General features: G+C 31.6%; 1 protein-coding gene across 1 annotated transcript in view; it reads right to left on the bottom strand.

Moving 5' to 3' along the window:
- Window positions 1-1745: 1745 nt before the first annotated feature.
- Window positions 1746-21148, bottom strand: part of LOC127725343 (RING finger protein 17-like) — a 69935-nt gene continuing 50532 nt past the window's right edge. Inside the window, exons 34-41 of the mRNA XM_052232274.1 lie at window positions 19832-19918; window positions 19020-19175; window positions 15351-15437; window positions 14444-14588; window positions 11560-11695; window positions 6048-6210; window positions 5385-5506; window positions 1746-4717 (exon numbers count right to left, since the gene is read on the bottom strand). Coding sequence (XP_052088234.1) covers window positions 4522-4717; window positions 5385-5506; window positions 6048-6210; window positions 11560-11695; window positions 14444-14588; window positions 15351-15437; window positions 19020-19175; window positions 19832-19918 — 1092 coding nt within the window. The 3' untranslated portion in view covers window positions 1746-4521. The remainder of the gene's footprint in view (window positions 4718-5384; window positions 5507-6047; window positions 6211-11559; window positions 11696-14443; window positions 14589-15350; window positions 15438-19019; window positions 19176-19831; window positions 19919-21148) is intronic.

Here is a 21148-nt window from a genome sequence, read left to right as displayed (position 1 = left end):
GTCCCTCTTCTTGCCGACTCGTTCCTTTATTCTTATGAGGCTGACTTCATACAGGAACTTCTTAGGAAGAAAGAAAAGAAGTTAGCAGTATCCTTTAACTTTACTTTCCGCTATATAGATGATGTTCTCTCACTAAACAATTCAAAACTTGGTGACCATGTTGAACGCATCAATCCCATCGAACTAGAGATAAAGGATACAACAGATACAGTTAAGTCTGCCTCATATCTTGACAATGATTGTCGGTTGAAAACAAAACTTTACGACAAAAGAGATGATTTCAGTTTCCCAATTGTGAACTTTCAATTTCTATGTAGCAACATCCCCGCAGCGCCTGCATACGGAGTATATATCTCCCAATTGATACGATATTCCCCGGCTTGTATTTCGTTGATAGAGGATTGCTGCTCACAAGGAAGGTATTAAACCAAGAGTTCCAAATGGTGAAGTTGAAATTTTACGGACGCCATCACGAGTTGGTTGACCGTTATGGAATATCCGTTTCACAGATAATAGCAGATATGTTCCTAATGTGGTTACTACAATCCCATTCCCTTTTCACGAATGTGACCTACCGTATTAGACTATGTATGGGGTTTGTACTAACATGAGCAACACGACGGGTGCCACATGTGGAGCAGGATCTGCTTACCCTTCCAGAGCACCCGAGATCGCCCCCAGTTTTTGGTGGGGTTCGTGTTGCTTAGTCTTTAGTTTTTCTATGTTGTGTTTTGTGTACTATTGTTTGTCTATTTGTCTTTTTCTTTTTTAGCCATGGCGTTGTCAGTTTATTTTCGATTTATGAGTTTGAATGTCCCTTCTGGTATCTTTTGCCCCTCTTTCTAAGTAATATCTTCAAGATGTCGTTTGTATGGACTGAAACTAATAGATTTGCCCTGTGATGCAAAGCAATAAGCTATCACTTGACAAAGAAACAAACACGCATCTGATCGGACATGATTCCATGTTACCACTATCACATTTCCATGTTCATTTGAATCTGCAAAATCTTGGTTAAAGCCCTAATTTTGTGTATATTTTAAATTCACATCACAACGAAGATGTATACTATGTTTAACAATTAATGTGAACCAAACTTCATGATAAAATACTTTAAACCAAAGCTGTAACCTCATCAGTGAAAAGCAAACCATGGGTGAAATCCCTAATTTGGAATTATATTTTAAGTTCACATCAAGTGTACTAAAAGAGCGGCAAAAGATACCAAGTGGACATTCAAACTCATAAGTTTTACATTTATGAGAACCCAACTATGTTAAACTTCCTATAAAGCCAAAAGTTTAATCTCATCATGATCAGTGAAAAACAAAACATGGGTCAAAACCAAAATTTGGCATATTATTTTAAAAATTCACATCAAAATACACTTGATAACAAAGTATCAAGTCAACGTGACCATGAAACAGTCTTAAAACAAAAATAGGACAAAAGAGATGGACCAGAAAACTTAATACACCCGCTGCTATTGTAGGCAAGGCATAACAAAATATTAATCACAAATATTTGTCATTCCATCCGTGTTATCAAATAATATATGTGCATTTCATAGTATGGAGTAATCATCCAAAGTTACATATCTCCCTATCAGTAAATATTACCATGGAGATTTGTTTTAATATAATATTGGTGGCCTTGCTGATATCCTAAGGCTGCATGTCTGTGGCTTCCCAAATTGAAGTAATGGCTTTCTGTTATGATAAAGGCCTGTTCAAAAAGTATAAAAAAAATATTTGAAAATTTTTATTTTCTGAAATCATTAAAAATAAAAATGAAACAGATGACATGAAAATGAGTCTTCCCTCTAACACACTGAAAAAATAATGATAAAAAACAAAATATATATCATAATTATATCGCTCAGATCCAATCTAGATAAACAAGATAATTCAAATGTAATGTAAATATACATTTCAACAAATAATTCAATATTTTCTAACAATTTGAAAAACAGTTTTTTTATTTCCCCTGATCTTAAAAAAAATCAAAAACATATTATACCATGATGAAGGTTCAATGGCTAATTTTACATCTCTCCATTGCCATAAACAGTGATTTGTGAATGCCTGAAACATCAGAACCCACCAAAATAATACTTCTTTTAAATTAAAGATTTTAAACAATAGCTTTTATTATTTTAAGAAAGAAATTTCAATAATTCTGAAACACATCTAAAAGGAGACATTACTGCCCTTACTCTGAAGACTACATCAAAATTAAATCAGTTGTGTAAAACTGGATTTAACATACAACATATCTCGTGACAACACAGCATAGTACTGTAATACATGCATTATTCAGATGGGCATAGGAAAAATAAAGCCAAATCATTTCTTTTATAAAATTACTGCTTCATATCAAATGCATTCATACAAAATCAAAGAACATTGAACTGTATGTCTCATAGAAGAGTTTGACCAAATTTTGTTGAATTCTGTAGAGCTGTTTCAAGGAAGTTGTACAAAGTTTGACAAGATCCACAACAACAGAAGTGATCCCTATGTGTTGCTACAACTTTGCAGTCAAGTGACACAAAAATACTTTGTTAAGAGATTATTATCTGAAAGAGTCTTGTCATGTAATTCTTTATCTAACCTTGCTAGATGAGATTTGTAATATTCAGAAGTTTAATGCACATTAACTAATTCAGGATGCATATATCTGTCTCAAAATAAACATGTAGCATTTACAGGCATTCATGATGGACTAGTGTTTAGCAGAAATTATCATACTGGATATATGGGATATAATATTATGCTTTTTGTGTAGTAAGAGCAAAGAATAGAAATAATCTTATAAATGTAAATCTTAATAATGAGGTATTCCTCGAGTGTTATCATTATATACATTAAACAAATGAGCAATTATATAAATAAAATCCTTACAGCACATTGACTTGAGTGTGTAAGTAAAGGTAGTATCTTTGGTTAGCTTGCTTTCTAGTTGAACCATGAAATCATTATTAGCTAAGGCATTACCTCCTTTTGGGCGGAGTCAATAGCTCAGCAGGGAACTAATCAAAAGTAGGAACAGAATATAAGTTAGTTCAAAAATATGTGTTCAGGTGGTAGGCGCGTTTGATTTGTCAATTTCACTTCAATCAATTACCTCTGTTTATTTATTAGTAGATTGTTTACATGTATAATTCTATATTATAACATTATGAATTAATCGGTTAAAAAAAACTTTTCATATCCTTATTAATAATAATAAGGATAAGATTATCTTTGATTTTGATGTGTATTGGGGGGCTATATAAGATGTAAAAATAAACTTAGTCGGGTCAAATCTTTGAGATGTTCCTCTCACCATGCTATTGTAAAAAAGGTATTGTACTGTTTTGATTAAAATGAAACTGACAAATCAAGCACACCTACAACATGCTTGTGAATTAGATTATAATTGACACTATATTTTAAATTTATATTAAGAAAACATATATTTCTAACTGGTTTCACGATGTTTATGCACTGTCCTTACTTTTGATTGGATCTCTACTTAACTATAATAGTTGACTCTTTCAAGTTTATATTTAATTTATTTCTTGGACAGACATGATCCACAAAATAAAAACCCCACAGAAATGTTCACATACTGTTAACCATGAAAATTAATCTCCATGAAATCAAAATTTAGAGACAAAAAACATGAAATTTTAATCCCACTATTGGTTCTAAAGTAAGTCATTCTTTCCCTTTCCTAATTAAGCACTATTCATATTCAGTTAATAAAAAAGTAGGCCTTCAGCATTGTTGGATTAATGCCAATAAGTTTTTTTCAACATTTGTGTTTAAAATCTATTACAACCAATCAAGGCTACGTCCTGATCAATAAGTCAGAAAGGTTTTCAAAAATAAAAAAAAATTGCTTAAACTAATTAATATTGCAACTGAAATGATAATTAATCTTTAATATAATGATCAAACTTCATATTTTACTAATCTAGTAATATAAGTTTATTAAAACTTGTATTTTCAGTTTAGCCTAAAACACAACATAAAATGAAATTGTCAACAAAAATTTGATCAAAAACCTTAAATTAGACAAAGAATGTTAACATTACAAAGAACAAACAGTTTACAGACTACTGAATAATTTGTTTTAGTCAAGTACAATCTTTTCCTCTGACTTTAAAAGAGCTTAAATTTTACATTTTTCAAAGTAAATAAGAACATAGAAAATGTTATATGATCATTTCTGAATGTTTGGAATCTAAAAAGGTAACCATTAAAGCTGTTTTAATGATATAATACAATGATATTGCACATCATAAAATATGGCTCTCTTTATCACTTTCAATAAAGTACATACACAATCAGCTAAGACCTTCACTGTCAGTTGATGTATTCTCTAGCATAGATGATTATGCATTGGTGAAATAAAGTCTTATCTTCTAGTACCAGCTGATAAGGCTGAGAATAACTATCTTGTGTTGAAAACTCTTCCACTAAATTTTCATTGATGAAAATATCCACAATAGTTAATTTCTAATATGATTACACTTCAATCAAGTGAGTCTTCATCATCAAATTGGTCACTCCATGATTTTGTTCTTATTCTTTCTTCTGGAACAGTCAGATCTTCATTCAAGAAAGAGTTATCTCCCTTGGTCGTACTTGTTGAGGTATCTAAATCAACAACTTCTTCTCTCTCAACTATTACTTCATCTTCTATCTGACCAATTAGAGCCTCATCAAATCTGAAAAATAAAATCAGTAGATCTTTTAAATCATGAAATCCTCCACCTTCATTAAAAGGCTCTCTTTGAAAAACGTTTTAAAATCGACATAAAATGCAATTTTTCAATCTTTCAAGAACCATATTTCTTGGACAGCAAAAGTTAAAATCGTCAATATCAAACTTGGCCTCCATTTTTTTTTATCAAAAACATTGGTCAAGTTGTTCTTAAGTCATTGCACAAAAACAGTATAGAGTGAAATTTTCCAATAGATTAATGACCATAACTTCTAAACGGTAAAAGTCAAAATTGTCAATCTTCAATTTGACCTCCACTTTGTCATCAGTGATAGCATATTATTATTTGAAAAGCATTTATAGAAGGATTCATAGGTTATTGAATGGAAACAACATAAAAAACCATTTTCCAATATATAAAGGACCATAACTCCTGAACAGTATAGGTGAAAATGGTCAATTTTAAACTTGACCTCCATTTTGTTATTAGTATCAACATGTTATAATTTAAAAAGCATTGGTTAAACAGTTCATTAGTTAATGCAAGAAACTCTTGGCAAGCACAAGGTGGTCGCCTGCCCACCATACTTCCATCAAACTGTATTTTTCCTTTCCGAAAACCCTGTCATAAATGAGTACACCATGACAGTGAATACAATAGTCTGACTTACAACTGGTTATCTTCTGGTGCCTGTAACAACCCCTTGTTTATTAATGACTGGTAAGCCAACTCTAGTGGTTCTCCTGGAGCTTCAGATATCTTCAATAAATCACCAGTCACTGGGTTATGTGTCTGAAAAAAACGAATTTATATACTTTATTCTTCAATCAAGGTATAATTTTCACTTGAAATAATCTGTATAAAGTTTTATAATCTTAAACCACTCATGACAAGGCCATGGATGACTAGTTTTAAGACTTTAATAGATGTTTAATAAATACACCAATGCCTATCTAAAACGCATGTTATGCAACAACCTGAAACCTGGTTAAAATAAACACATGGATGACATGACTGTGAAGGTCATGCTTTAAAATATATTAACTTTATTAATGTGTGGTAAAGATCAATGAGACAAGTCTCTAAAAGATAAGTCAAGTTAAAAATTGTCCTGTGTCTTGAAAAGTTATCAAACACCTGCCAGCCACACCAAATTTTCATAATGACAAAATAAACAAAAACAAACGTCTTACTAGGAGCTCATGTAATGATCTTCCTATGCATACTGATATTGTTGTATAAATAAAATGAAATATTATAGAAGCCTAAGAAGGTTTAAATGAACTTGCAGGAGAATATCATTTTAGGACATGTAAGATTAAAACATACTCACCTTCAAACATGCCATAAAAGGTCTGTTTTCTACTTCAGCCACCATGGCTTTGAGGATATCTTCAGTCCAGTATTTCTGACCTGGTGGTAGCCTGACCTCATTCAATTTCATTCTCACACCTTGTGCTGGCAGATCAAGGAAATGAATAGGTAAAGCTCTTAGTCTGAAATGAGTGTACATTTTTTTGAGTATTCATTCACTTTAAGTTTAAGTCATTCTTGTCCAATTAAAATATTTGACTGCTGGTATCTATAAGTGTGCCAAGAAAGGTCACATCCTATAAACCCTATTTTCTATCTATAATGCAGTTTTAACCTTGGCCATGCAGACAAATATTGCAACTTTAGTTGCAGCACATCCCATGGTGGTGAGCAACTTGGCATAGTAACATCATCTATTGAAATGCTGCAAAAAAAGTCATTTGATTAGTTCAGTGATATTGTCATATTAAACGTGTGTCTTAGTGAACCATGGTATAGCAAACATATCATTCCCTCACTATATCTTATCACACATTGAAGAAGTTTATTTTTTGTACAGCCAAAATTTTAAAACATTGAATGATTGTTTTTTTAAAAGTTAACATCTTTTATCATTGAAAGAGAATAATTGCTCTTGTATTTATTCAATGGGAAAGAACATGTTGCAAAAGTTAAAATACCTAATTAAACAGGTACTGTATCTGGGAAGGTTATATTTCCTTTGCAATAAAAGTTCTGATATGGCCACATATTGGTCTCTTGTAATATGAACTTTCAAAAGGCTACTCAGAAATTATCTCTTGTAGATTTAATACATATATAATTTGAATCAGTGTCAATCATTCTGTATGTTTATTCTATAATGTTAAACTGGAGCAACAATTTTTTTTATAAACACAAATCTTATACACTGCACATCTATTTACCATCTACAATACCCACACTCAGACCTGGGGTCAAGTACATGCCAAAGTAATTAATTACATTTTAATTACATTGCTTTTTAAATGTAATTAATTACATCACAATTACATTGATTTTCAAATGTATTAATTACATTTCAATTACTTTTGTCCAAAGACATACAAGAGCTATATCATTTAGAATGAAATCATAGTAATAACATCAGGCTAGAATAGATAGAAACATTTATATATATACATGTACCTTTTAACATTGAAAACATTTGTACAAGATTTGTTTAAAAAAAAAGTTTCACATTTCTAACATCATTATTACATTAAATCACAATCAGATTTTCAATGCTGATTATTTGATTGCATTTCTTATTTTTATGGGGGAAAAAATAGATCCATTAAAAATAAATGGGAATGTGTCCATGGGACACAGATGATGCCCCCGCTTGCACATAATGTTATAAAGGGACATAACTCAAGAACTGTAAAAGTGACGCTACCAAAATTTGTACTTGATCTGAGTTTTGTGGTAATAAGCATTGTTTATAAGTTTCATAACATTTAGTTGAGGCAAACTTAAGTTAGAGAACGAAAACAAAAAATTCAGCAACTTTTTCCATTTGTAAAGGGGCATAACTCTAGAACAATAAAAGTGACGCCACCAAAATTCAAACTCGATCTGTGTTTTGTGGTAATAAGCATTGTGTATAAGTTTCATAACATTTGGTTGAGGCAAACTAAAGTTAGAGAACAGAAAAGAAAAATTTAGCAATTTTTTTCATTTGTAAAGGGGCATATGCATGATTTTTTATTATCAATTGTTTTTGGCTTTTAACTAGCTGTCAGTAACTGTGAGTACTCTCAAATTTTACTTTCTTGTCTATTTGACCTGTTGATACTAATTGTAATGCTTTTTTGTTATTTAATGTTTACTTGTTCAGGGTTATATCTGGTCTATATACCAGCTTTGATAAGTGTTTTGTATAACTATAAATTTTCACTTCTTTGTATTATGAACATCAAAATTATTTATTTTGTAAAAATATTTCATTTCTCCATTTGAACTGTACACGTATACCTTACTACAAAATTATTTTCATTTACCTGTGTTTAAAGTAATTGCAAATGGCTGATATTTTTGTTCAAGCATATTGTTTTTCTTAAATTGTTAAACATTTCACAGCGGTATAACATGTTACTTTTATTATTCTTCCCTTAGTTTATTTATTTTGTATTTACATTGTATCATAGATCAAATTTATTTGTTCAGTGTATGTTCACTGGTGTTAATATGTCTTTTGATTGAGTTAAACCATTTCAATTGATATTTTATAGTGTGTCTTTCTATGTTGTGATGTTACACTATTGTTTCAGATAAGGGTGAAGGTTTGGTACCATTAAAATGTTTAAACCCGCTGCAATTGTTTGCACCTTGTCCTTAGTCAGGAATCTGATGTTCAGTAGATGTCGTTTGTTGATGTGGTTCGTAAGTGTTTCCTCGTTTCTCGTTTTTTATATAGATTAGACCGTTGGTTCTTCCATTTGAATGGTTTTACACTAGTTATTTTTGGGGCCCTTTATAGCTTGCTGTTCGGTGTGAGCCAAGGCTCCGTGTTGAAGACCGTACTTTGACCTATAATGGTTTACTTTTATAAATTTTGACTTGGATGGAGAGTTGTCTCATTGGCACTCATACCACATCTTCTTATATCTAATTACTCAAGAAGAATATAAAAGTGACACCACCAAAATTCAAACTTGATCTGTGTGTTGTGGTAATAAGCATTGTGTAACAGTTTCATATCATTTGGTTGAGGTAAACTAAAGTTAGAGAACGGAAACGAAAAATTCAGCAATTTTTCCATTTGTAAAGGGGTACAACTCTAGAACCGTAAAAGTGACACCACCAAAATTCAAACTTGATCTGTGTGTTGTGGTAATACACATTGTGTATAACTTTCATAACATTTGGTTAAGGCAGACTAAAGTAACAGAACGGAAACCAATTTTGGGACATACATACGTTCGTACATACAGACGGACAAGGGAAAAACTTAATGCCCTCTCCGCTACGGCGGGGGCATAAAAAAAAAGGGTACTCTTAAAATAATTTTCTTACAACTTCAAGTTTGTACTAAAATGTAAATTTAGATTTAAAGGTTTTCTTATGTACCTCATGTGAAATTTGAAGTAACTTAAAAGCTTCCATTTATTACAGAAGAAGTAATGATAGCATTTTCCAGACTTGTCTTTTGTCAATTATATTGGACTCCATTCTTGTATGTTTTGAATGCTGTATTTAAAATTTTGTAGAAAGTGTTGAAATAATATCCATCTATTCAGATTTTAACACATACATATTATGGTTTAAAAAATTGCCTTTTGCATTTTAATCAAGGGACAAACTTATACTTCATAATTATCGGGTATAGTGAAAGGAATAACCTGCGGCTAAGATTATTGTTAATTGTTAGAACAACATATTTGCAAATTGTATGTAAATAAATTGGTATTGTTTTTAATTTTTAGATTTTTAAGTAAACATGTGAAAAAAATTAAGGAATTAAATATAAATAAAGGTTATCATACATCCTATAATGAATAATGAAATATCAAGGAATTTTATATTTTTTATATCATGATAAATGTTTAAAAAGCATAAAAAAAAATCAAAGTACCAAGTACATTCTAAATATCGTAAAAAAATAAAATTTACAAGTTACATCAGAAAAGCCAAAAAGGTTAAAAATTTCCAAGCAATTATTTAAATGTAATTCAAAGTAATTGAAAAGTAATTCATAATTACATGGCAAAAAGACAATGTAATTCATTACTTTAATATGCTCAATTACACATTACATTGAATTACTTTCAAAATTGTAATTAATTTTTTTACCCAAGGTCTGCCCACACTGAAGGTTTATCATTCCCATGTTCTCCAGCTTTAACAACAGAAGGACTATTCACCGTAATCTATTTAGGATCTTATAAAGAGAATAGAGGTTCTGACAAAGCAAAATTGTACAAAATGAACATAACAGGGTGCTAGATATGATGTTTTGACTCATACCACAACTGTGAATATCACTGATATCTTTATACAGCATTTATTGACAACAGTTGTATCTGACTTCAGATGCAGACAAGGTTTGTCATTAACATTTTAACAACTTGCCCTTAAGAAATTGACCATGACCACTTTTGTACTCAAATTTTTCTCAATTTTTTTGTAACCACATAGATGACCTTAACCTTTGATGTGGTGATATAAATTGTCCCATTATAATATGTAATCATATATCAAGTAAGGTTGTAATCTGCTATTATTTTTTTAATCTAGCATCTGGAAACCCAAAGTAACTGATAAACAGATGAGTCAAAAGAAAAATAAGATGTGGTATGATTGCTGCTGATACAAATATCCATTAGAGACAAAAGGACATAGATGTAAACAACTATAGGTCACCATAGAAAATATACAACCTTCAATAATGAACAAAACCAATACAATATAGTAAGCAATAAAAGGACCCATTGACAAAATGTAAACCAATTAAAAAGAGAAAACCAAGTCTCTTCTATGCTCAAAACAATAGACCAATGTATGGCAGACGGCAACAAAAGACAACCACACTTAAAACAAACTGAAGCAAAAAATTAAAAACAACTTTTAATTTATTTTTAGATTTAAATTTATCCACTTTGATATTCTCGAAGTGTCCAATGAGTTTGCAAAATTTGTCATTCCCTGCATTATCTTTTCATTTTATTTTATACAAGTATTTTAATAATTACACTGCATAGAAGTTTGATAAGATTAAATTATTTTGATTGGCTAAGTTTATTGCTTTGTATAAAATGCAACATCTATGACTGCACATGGTTTCAGTGACAATGTTAAAACAATACATAGAAAACAAACAAAATACTTGATTTAAGGTAGATCAGGTGTTTTTTTCTGAGCATCCCTTCTTGGTATTTTGAAAAAATCCTTTTTTTTTTTTTAAATATTTACCAAGTATCATTTATTATACAACAAAAACATTAAAAACTTCAAAATTTTCAGAAAAAGTCCTTTTGAAATCAAGGGCAGACAATCAAACTGAATTTGATAGGACAATTTGTGTTTTTTATATTTTTCAAGAAAAAAATAAGGCCTAGGACCCCCTTTTTTCAATTGACATTTTGTAAGTATTTATGAAAACCAATTCTCTCATTGAATTTTAACCAATCCAATCGTTTAATATTCCCTCAATTAGAAAAAATTAAGTTTCCCCTATAAAACCCATATAAAATAACTGATATCGCTAATTACAATGTATTTTAACAAAAAACAAGGTCCTTAACCCACAGTTTTTATATTGAAATTTGAAAGCACAATGACCCAGGAGTCTTTTACAAAAGTTTAAGAAAAATCTTTCGTCGAACATTTAGACACCCCAGCTACCTTAACTCACTATTTAATGGTTGTAGCATTAAAATGTAATAATCAGAACTTAGTGCTTCGTTTTTGTTATTTTATAGGCTGTAAAAGAGTGAATACTCTTCTTGTCACCTGAAAGGTGGGCCTGTGTTTAGATGGAAAAAAGTCTTTAGTTTCCTATCTTCACTAACCTGTCAAATTTTAGAATCTCTGAGTTTCCATAGTCAACATATAGAACTCTGGCTTGATGGATCTCAGCATCAACTTGAATTATAAGTCCCCTATACCAGCTGTTATCCATTGTGTACTGTCCTAAACATGGCAAGCCTATAAACAGAGTTTACAATATCAACTGTTGTCAATAGTATTTTTATAGCTCAGTGGTTGTAAACATTTTTGTTTGTTTTTAGGACTTCAATGATTCAAATTGTATATTATATGATGTATCCACATTACCATTTTTTACTGATCACAGATATATTCTTACGACTGATTATTTACTGTACAAGATTTGATGACTTATTCCAGTCATGTATAAACCTTACTGATTAAGTTTTAATTTTTATATCCATTGATTACCTGTAAGTGAATCAGATTTGACAAAAGTTTTTGGCCTATATATTTGCAATTTTTAATGCTTATAACTCAGGCTGGTCATATAATTTTTGAGAATGTTGGGTAGTGGGTCCTTATAAATTATTTGGATTTCTTTTACTCTTATATAAAGGTAATGAAGTCTACAGTAAAGGAGTTTATCATTTGAACTGCATTCTGACCTTATCATTTCCCATATAGGTGTGATTTTAGCCTGAACTATTATAATGCAAATTCAGAAATTATTGCGAGGTTTTTATTAATGCGACTGGGTGAGTATCGCAATAAAAAGAACTCGCATTCTGATATCTGATACACATGTCAGTACACAGATTTTCCTTAAATCACAATAATTAATTTTGCATTTTTGTCCATTCTTCAAAAATCGCAAGAAAAAATGCATGCAATAATTTCTGAATTTACAGTATATCATCTAAGATCACATTCAATTTTTGGTGGGGGTTCTCGTTGCTCGGTTTTGGCTTTTCCATGTTGTTTTGTATACTATTGATTGTCTTTTGATTGTTTTACATTTCTTGCCATGGCTTTGTCAGTTTGTTTTCAACTAATGAATTTGCATGTCCCTTTGGTATTTTTTGCCTCTCTTTTGCATAAGAACAAAATCAAACCTCAACTCAGGTATGTAATATGTATCACATTATATCATTATAAAAGGTACAGTGAAATATAAAGACTTTAGAGTGCATTCTTACCTGGTTTTGGTATAGGTAAAGTGTTAAACTTATGAGCCACTCCATTCAGTTCTACAGATAATAGTTACCTGGTTTGGGTATAGGTAATGTGTTAAACTTATGAGCTATTCCATTCAGTTCTACAGATAATAGTTACCTGGTTTTGGTATAGGTAAAGTGTTAAACTTATGAGCCACTCCATTCAGTTCTACAGATAATAGTTACCTGGTTTGGGTATAGGTAATGTGTTAAACTTATGAGCCACTCCATTCAGTTCTACAGATAATAGTTACCTGGTTTGGGTATAGGTAATGTGTTAAACTTATGAGCTATTCCATTCAGTTCTACAGATAATAGTTACCTGGTTTTGGTATAGGTAAAGTGTTAAACTTATGAGCCACTCCATTCAGTTCTACAGATAATAGTTACCTGGTTTGGGTATAGGTAATGTGTTAAACTTATGAGCTATTCCATTCAGTTCTACAGATAATAGTTACCTGGTTTTGGTATAGGTAAAGTGTTAAACTTATGAGCTATTCCATTCAGTTCTACAGATAATAGTTACCTGGTTTTGGTATAGGTAAAGTGTTAAACTTATGAGCCACTCCATTCAGTTCTACAGATAATAGTTACCTGGTTTGGGTATAGGTAATGTGTTAAACTTATGAGCCACTCCATTCAGTTCTACAGATAATAGTTACCTGGTTTGGGTATAGGTAAAGTGTTAAACTTATGAGCCACTCCATTCAGTTCTACAGATAATAGTTACCTGGTTTTGGTATAGGTAAAGTGTTAAACTTATGAGCTATTCCATTCAGTTCTACAGATAATAGTTACCTGGTTTTGGTATAGGTAATGTGTTAAACTTATGAGCCACTCCATTCAGTTCTACAGATAATAGTTACCTGGTTTTGGTATAGGTAATGTGTTAAACTTATGAGCCACTCCATTCAGTTCTACAGATAATAGTTACCTGGTTTTGGTATAGGTAAAGTGTTAAACTTATGAGCCACTCCATTCAGTTCTACAGATAATAGTTACCTGGTTTGGGTATAGGTAATGTGTTAAACTTATGAGCCACTCCATTCAGTTCTACAGATAATAGTTACCTGGTTTTGGTATAGGTAAAGTGTTAAACTTATGAGCTATTCCATTCAGTTCTACAGATAATAGTTACCTGGTTTGGGTATAGGTAATGTGTTAAACTTATGAGCCACTCCATTCAGTTCTACAGATAATAGTTACCTGGTTTGGGTATAGGTAATGTGTTAAACTTATGAGCCACTCCATTCAGTTCTACAGATAATAGTTACCTGGTTTGGGTATAGGTAAAGTGTTAAACTTATGAGCCACTCCATTCAGTTCTACAGATAATAGTTACCTGGTTTGGGTATAGGTAATGTGTTAAACTTATGAGCCACTCCATTCAGTTCTACAGATAATAGTTACCTGGTTTGGGTATAGGTAATGTGTTAAACTTATGAGCCACTCCATTCAGTTCTACAGATAATAGTTACCTGGTTTTGGTATAGGTAAAGTGTTGAACTTATGAGCTATTCCATTCAGTTCTACAGATAATAGTTACCTGGTTTGGGTATAGGTAAAGTGTTAAACTTATGAGCCACTCCATTCAGTTCTACAGATAATAGTTACCTGGTTTGGGTATAGGTAATGTGTTAAACTTATGAGCCACTCCATTCAGTTCTACAGATAATAGTTACCTGGTTTGGGTATAGGTAAAGTGTTAAACTTATGAGCTATTCCATTCAGTTCTACAGATAATAGTTACCTGGTTTTGGTATAGGTAAAGTGTTAAACTTATGAGCCACTCCATTCAGTTCTACAGATAATAGTTGTAGTCTCGTCAGTTGTTCGTTAATTTCGTCAGTCCTCTCATCATTGTTCTCCTCTTGTTTACAGTGTTGGAAATATATCTACAATAAAATATGTTAAATAGAGACTTCAAACTTTCATTTAAATTTAGAATGGAAAAATCAAAATGTTGCTTTCCCTTATTAAAATATAAATTTCTGTCTTTATTTGATTGCTTTCTGGTCTGTCAAAATACTCTAAAATCTGAAAAAAGGAATTGTCATGGTATACAACAACTAATCAGCAAAACAAGAAGACATTCAGAGATCAAAACATGGTATTCAACATCTTCAACAACAAATAAATAGTCTACACAACATTTCAAGCACTCTTTCTTTTGTATTTAAAACATTTATTTCTGAGTATTAATAGAACACAGACAAACAGTAAAAGAGAAACTTATGAACATGCTTTAATATTGCAATCATATGCAATCCATCTTAAATCAAATAGATTTGAATATGCATGAAATTTTGCACAAAATCTATACAATATTGAATTAATTAATTGCTTAATCTATCAATTCAATTAAATGCAATATATCATTGCCACATGATGCAGAGGAAAAGATAATTAAAATACCATGTCCTTAAACACTTTTCATATATTATTTCAAACTATCATCAAATAATGAAAACATAAATCAAGATAATACTTTTTTAATATTAAAGAAGCATACTGAAAACTTTTTATGGTTATTTTCACTTTAGGCACCATGCCAAGAGACTGAATTCATTAGAAAACCGATCTAAGCATTTTACTAGGTCACAGCTGATGTGTCAGATATTTACTGTAAGATAGGGATAAGTTTAAACCATACTTACCACATCAGGAGCTTCTACATTAGTGATACACACATTAAAATATTCATTCTTAGGTGCCAACTTCACTTTAGGATAGGCCAACTTTTTCTGCAAAAAAAATACAGTGCATTCCGGTTATTTGCATAGCCTATTTGTCAGACAAATTTATGCAATTAAGCAGAGTATGCTTATAACCGAATTCATGATTTGGGGTTGACGTCAGACTGGAAGTAAAGGAAAATACGAGAATAAACTTGGATCCAAACATATCCCATAAACTGTTCATTATAAATTGTACTATTGATGTTATATGATCTTGTTTTATATATTTCAATAAAGAATGTATACAATATTGATGTTGTGTAATTTTCTTTACCGGTGAAATAAAAATAGAACCATGTGTTGTTGTCAGTTAATGATCTATAAATAGATCAAGTATGATTGCATGATATCTGTGATCGTATGTTAAATATATCACCAGTCCTGATTTTTTAAGAAGACAATTACCAATATCCAAGGAAGTTATGAAACAAGTGTATCCATGTTAATTTAAAGTGCTGTTCTATCGAGAATCGATTTTTGTGTATCTCGATCAGTGAACTTGTTACGTTTTCCTTGTGTAAAGTTTGAAAGGGGCTCCTTCAGGGTAATAATTAATTCAAATAAGAATGAGAAGTTAATTGTATCTTTAATCAATCATACAGATGAAATAAGTATAGAGAGTAACAGTTCAACATATAAAATAATTTATTGACTGACATTTAAAATATTTAAAGCAAATAATCATTACAAAACAATATTTTCTGTCATACAATAGCACAGTTTAATTGACACAGCACTATTTTTTTTAAATTGCATACAATTAATTAAGTTTAATTTTCATAAAGCACAAAATATTTATACAGCACTAGTCTCTACAGAGTTACAAAATAAATGTCACTACGGTATCCAGTTAACAAACTCGGTAATCTTACATTGCCGTCTTGACTGTGCAAACATCTTTAGAATTTCTGCTTCCATCTTGTAGTATGTTGAGAAGTCAGTACATTGGTGTTCCTCCATAACACGGTATAAACCAGCGAGATGTGTGTTTGCCTGGGAGAAATTCACGGGAATGATGCTTTCTTCTAATTCGTCTTCGCTATCGGTATCATCTATTGGGTCGGAATTCCTCATAGGTTCGTCTTGTAGAATAGATGTGGCGATGTCGGCGTCTGTTAGCTCTCCATAACATTCAGTGTTGTTATCGTGATCGACGTACTCAATGAACTCTTCTTCTGTCATGTTGGGTGGATTTTCAATGTCATTTATCTCTGGGATAAATTCTTCTTCATGGGTGTCTTTGAAGCCAGCCTTTCTGAAGCAGTTCACAATTGTTGTTGTTTTTACTTTCTTCTACGCATTGGTTGCCATATGTACGGCGTCAAGGAGTGTGACTTTCTTGGCTATTTCGGCAGCAGTAGCAGTTGTTGTATCTATCTCAGTCAATGTTTTCTGTACTAACTGACTTCGGTAATGTCCTTTAAGATTATGGATTTTCCCTGGGTCACATGGCTGAATTATTGCAGTTGTATTTGGTGGTAGAAATTCTAGAACAACATGCTCAAGTCTATCAGCGGCTTCTTTTGGGTGTGCGCTACAATTGTCGACAAGCATTAATATTTTCCGGTTCTGACGGCGCATATCTTTGTTTAAGTCTTTCAACCACTCTTTGAATATCTCTGATGTCATCCAGGAGTTTTTGTTGTTTTTGTAGATCACGGGTAGACTCTTTTTACCCCTGAAGCACCTTGGGTCTTTACTTTTACCAATTATGAGTAGTTGACGCTTATCAGTACCGGTCATGTTGCAAGCAACCATGGTAGTTATTCTATCTTTTAGCTTTTTACCACCAGCAACATCATCATCTTTTCGGGTAAGTGTGTTCTCAGGTAGTGCCCTGTAGTACAGCCCCGTCTCGTCAGCATTGTAGACATCATTTGGGTTGAACTGTTCTAGTAGGTTTGGTAGGACGTGCTCTAGGTACTTTTCTGCAGCTTTAACATCTGAATCTTTCTTTTCACCATGCAACTTTTTATGAATGATCATGTTGCGGTTTTTCCAACGTGATAGCCAGCCTGATGTTGGATTGAAGTCGGCATTGCCTAATTCAACAGCAAGGTCTTTTACTTTTCCTTCCAATATTGGACCACTGAGTGGAATGTCTCTTGACCTTGCGTTATTAAACCAAGTTGTAAGTGCTGCTTCAACATCAGCAGATTTGCCACTCCTCTGGCGTTTTCTCTCTAGGTCGGTGTTTGAGTGATACTGGTCTCGTATTAATTCTTTTTTTGAAGATATACGTGAGATCTGAGATTGGGAACATCCCAGTTTCTTTGAAATTTCTGTTTGAGAGAATTTCTGGTCAAGAAGTTTAATAACCTCATACTTGTCAGCTAAAGTTAGGTCGTTACGTTTACGCTTAAGACATTTTTACTGTGTGAATGAAGAAGTTTGAACTCGAATCGGTATTTATGACCAGATTTGAGTAGCCCAAGCTCTTTAAAAAAATTGTTCACTCAGAATTAGAACAGTGGCATTTTAATTAAAATTCTTTGTGGACTTTAATCATTCATTAATCTCTGATCATGATTAACATGAAAATAAATTACCCAAGCTGAACCCCACGCTTGATTACAAGTGTTCACAATCGGATGATGTTTGTCATTTAATTATGGTTTATTGTTGTGTTTGTTTTACACTTTAATCTTCTTTTTGGAATTGCAATTCATAATTAACACCTGGGATTTTTTAATGATCAAGTTTTAACAACAATTTAATATTTGACATCTTTATGACCTCAAGGCTTAATATAGAACAAGGGAAACCAGTTTACCTGTACACATAAATAAATCAACATGGCGTCATTTAAAGGATAAAAACGACACAAACACTTTTTAAATCTTTATTTCAACAACACAGAGAGAAAATATTTAAACATGCACAGATAAGAAAATATGCAATTAAACTTGAGAACAGTTACGATAAGGTTGAAAAATACATGTACTGAAAAAAATATACCTACCTTTCCGTTTCCGGTCATTTTTATCGAGTACAGGTGTCAAAATTTAATATACCATATCTAGATTAATTTTTTTTCCTATGCAATAAACCGAAATGTTACTTCTAGCCCATGCAAATAACAGGATAATTTAACACTAGATGTATAGGGAATGGTTTGGTGCAGGAAAAAAGTATGCAATTAACCGAATTATGGAATTATCCGGTATGCAATTAAGTGGAGTCGACTGTAACAATTTTATTATTGACATCATCACCAATGCTTAATGGTAATGTAAATTCATTTATACTACAGCTAGAACAGTTCCTGTTGTCTTTATCTAACAAAATATAGTAACAAAGTGAAAGATATTTCCTAAAATACCACAATAACTATGATATTTTCTACAATTGATTTTCTCATTTAGGTCATATTTAGTAGAATGCCAAAAATTAACTTGATCTTCAGCATCAGAATTTGACTTTTATGTTGGCAAAATGTTGATAAGACACTGTTTTAAAATTGATTCAATAACTAAAGCTATTTTTCGAAGAAACATTCAATATTCCATAACTAACAAAAGTTTATTCAAACAAACTGCACAATTTATGAAAGTTTACTCATATTTCTAGTCAATACTACAATCTTACAGATGACAAAATTCTGCCAATCTTATTGCTGGTTTCTACTGTATAAGTGACATCATTTTTCCTGTAACATAAGCCTTTTTTGTAGAGTATTGTACTGAGATCTTTCTTGTCTGGCAGGGTTATATTAACTTCTAATGGACGGTCAACTTCTCTGCTCTATAATGAAAACATTTGGCCTACATTAAAATTAAAGGCGATGTGCTTATATGACCATATAATTTACATGTATAGAAAATCATTTTGTAATAAGCTACTGTTCACTAATAATACATAAATCAGCTATAAGTAGTTATATGATCGGTTAACATGAAGTTTGAAGCCATAGATATGAAAATATATTACACAGTATAGTATTCTCACATGAGGGTTAATTCAAAATTTCAAGTGAATATTTTTAGTTCCAGGGAAAAATGAGACAAAAATTTCATGGAACTAAAACCCTGGCAGACACAGGGGTAAACTAAACCCCTCGTTCAGAACAAGGATATAATTTTAAGATATCTCTGAAAATTGAACTGAAATCCTTTTAATACAATAAAAGTTATTTGTTTCTTGTTTTTTAACTATGTGTACATCAGAAATTAATTGAACTTTGAACTAAAAGCCAATGACAGCACATGGAAATCTAGGTTACTCCAATAGTCACCAGGTTTGTTACTGTAAATTAAGCATGACCCTAACTAGTCATCTTAAGACATGCAATTGCCACAAAATACACACATTTCATTTGCACTGTCACTTGAATTAAAACCCTTTTTTTACAGAACAGAAAGTTTTTCTACATAAATATTTCAATTTTTTGACTGTATTACCTGTATATCTATGACACACGGTTTGTTAACCACCATTGTGTGCATCTTATCTAGAGTTGGTACAGGCCATTTACCTGTTGTTGTTACCTGTAAATAGAGAAACAATTAAGGAAAGCTTAATCATGGGTGAATTTACCCCAAACTGATACTTGTCAACATGTTAACTATCATTGGATCAGAACAAAGAGCTTCTCATTGCTAGTTTAACCAATTCTATGTATGACCTGTAGCTTACTGTTTATGGATTGTTATAGAAGCTATTTTGGTTCTACTGATGTTAAAATACCTCTTGTAACAAGCTGATTAGAATTGTTCTATTGCACATGTTGCAAGAGAGTTAGTTCAAAGTTAATTCCCTTTTGTTGTTATGATAATGAGAAAATTGTCCATTGGCAATTTTAATCCAATTCAGTGTAATATTCAAACACTGTTAGTGCAATGATCCTAATATTTGATGTCTTCACTTTAAAATAACAAGTTTATTTCATACTCAAAACATTAAAAAATATTTTGTTGTGAAATCCACCATATACAATCTCCAATTTTACAAGGATCTAAATGTTATTTTTGTCTAATATGTAACTGCCAAGACAACTCAATCCAATAAATTTTCAAAAAATTCCCACAATGCACATGTTACAATATACTATAGGTATAACATTATGCAATATACAGGTAAAGGTATCTCTATAAACTCCAGCACGTTACAGTATACTTACAGGTATAACATTATATAACATACAGGCCATACATTGTATAGGTATCTCTATAAACTCCAGCACGTTACAGTATACTTACAGGTATAACATTATATAACATACAGGCCATACATTGTATAGATATCTCTATAAACTCCAGCATGTTACAGTATACTTACAGGTATAACATTGTGTAACATACAGGCCATACATTGTATAGGTATCTCTATAAACTCCAGCACGTTACAGTATACTTACAGGTATAACATTATGTAACATACAGGCCATACATTGTATAGATATCTCTATAAACTCCAGCACGTTACAGTATACTTACAGGTATAACATTATGTAACATACAGGCCATACATTGTATAGGTATCTCTATAAACTCCAGCACGTTACAGTATACTTACAGGTATAACATTATATAACATACAGGCCATACATTGTATAGATATCTCTATAAACTCCAGCACGTTACAGTATACTTACAGGTATAACATTGTGTAACATACAGGCCATACATTGGATAGGTATCTCTATAAACTCCAGCATGTTACAGTATACTTACAGGTATAACATTGTGTAACATACAGGCCATACATTGTATAGATAT

The sequence above is a fragment of the Mytilus californianus genome, unplaced genomic scaffold (genome assembly GCF_021869535.1).
Source record: "Mytilus californianus isolate M0D057914Y unplaced genomic scaffold, xbMytCali1.0.p SCAF_15, whole genome shotgun sequence".
Classification (NCBI taxonomy): Eukaryota; Metazoa; Mollusca; class Bivalvia; order Mytilida; family Mytilidae; genus Mytilus; species Mytilus californianus.
This window is presented reverse-complemented; position numbering and strand designations above follow the sequence as displayed.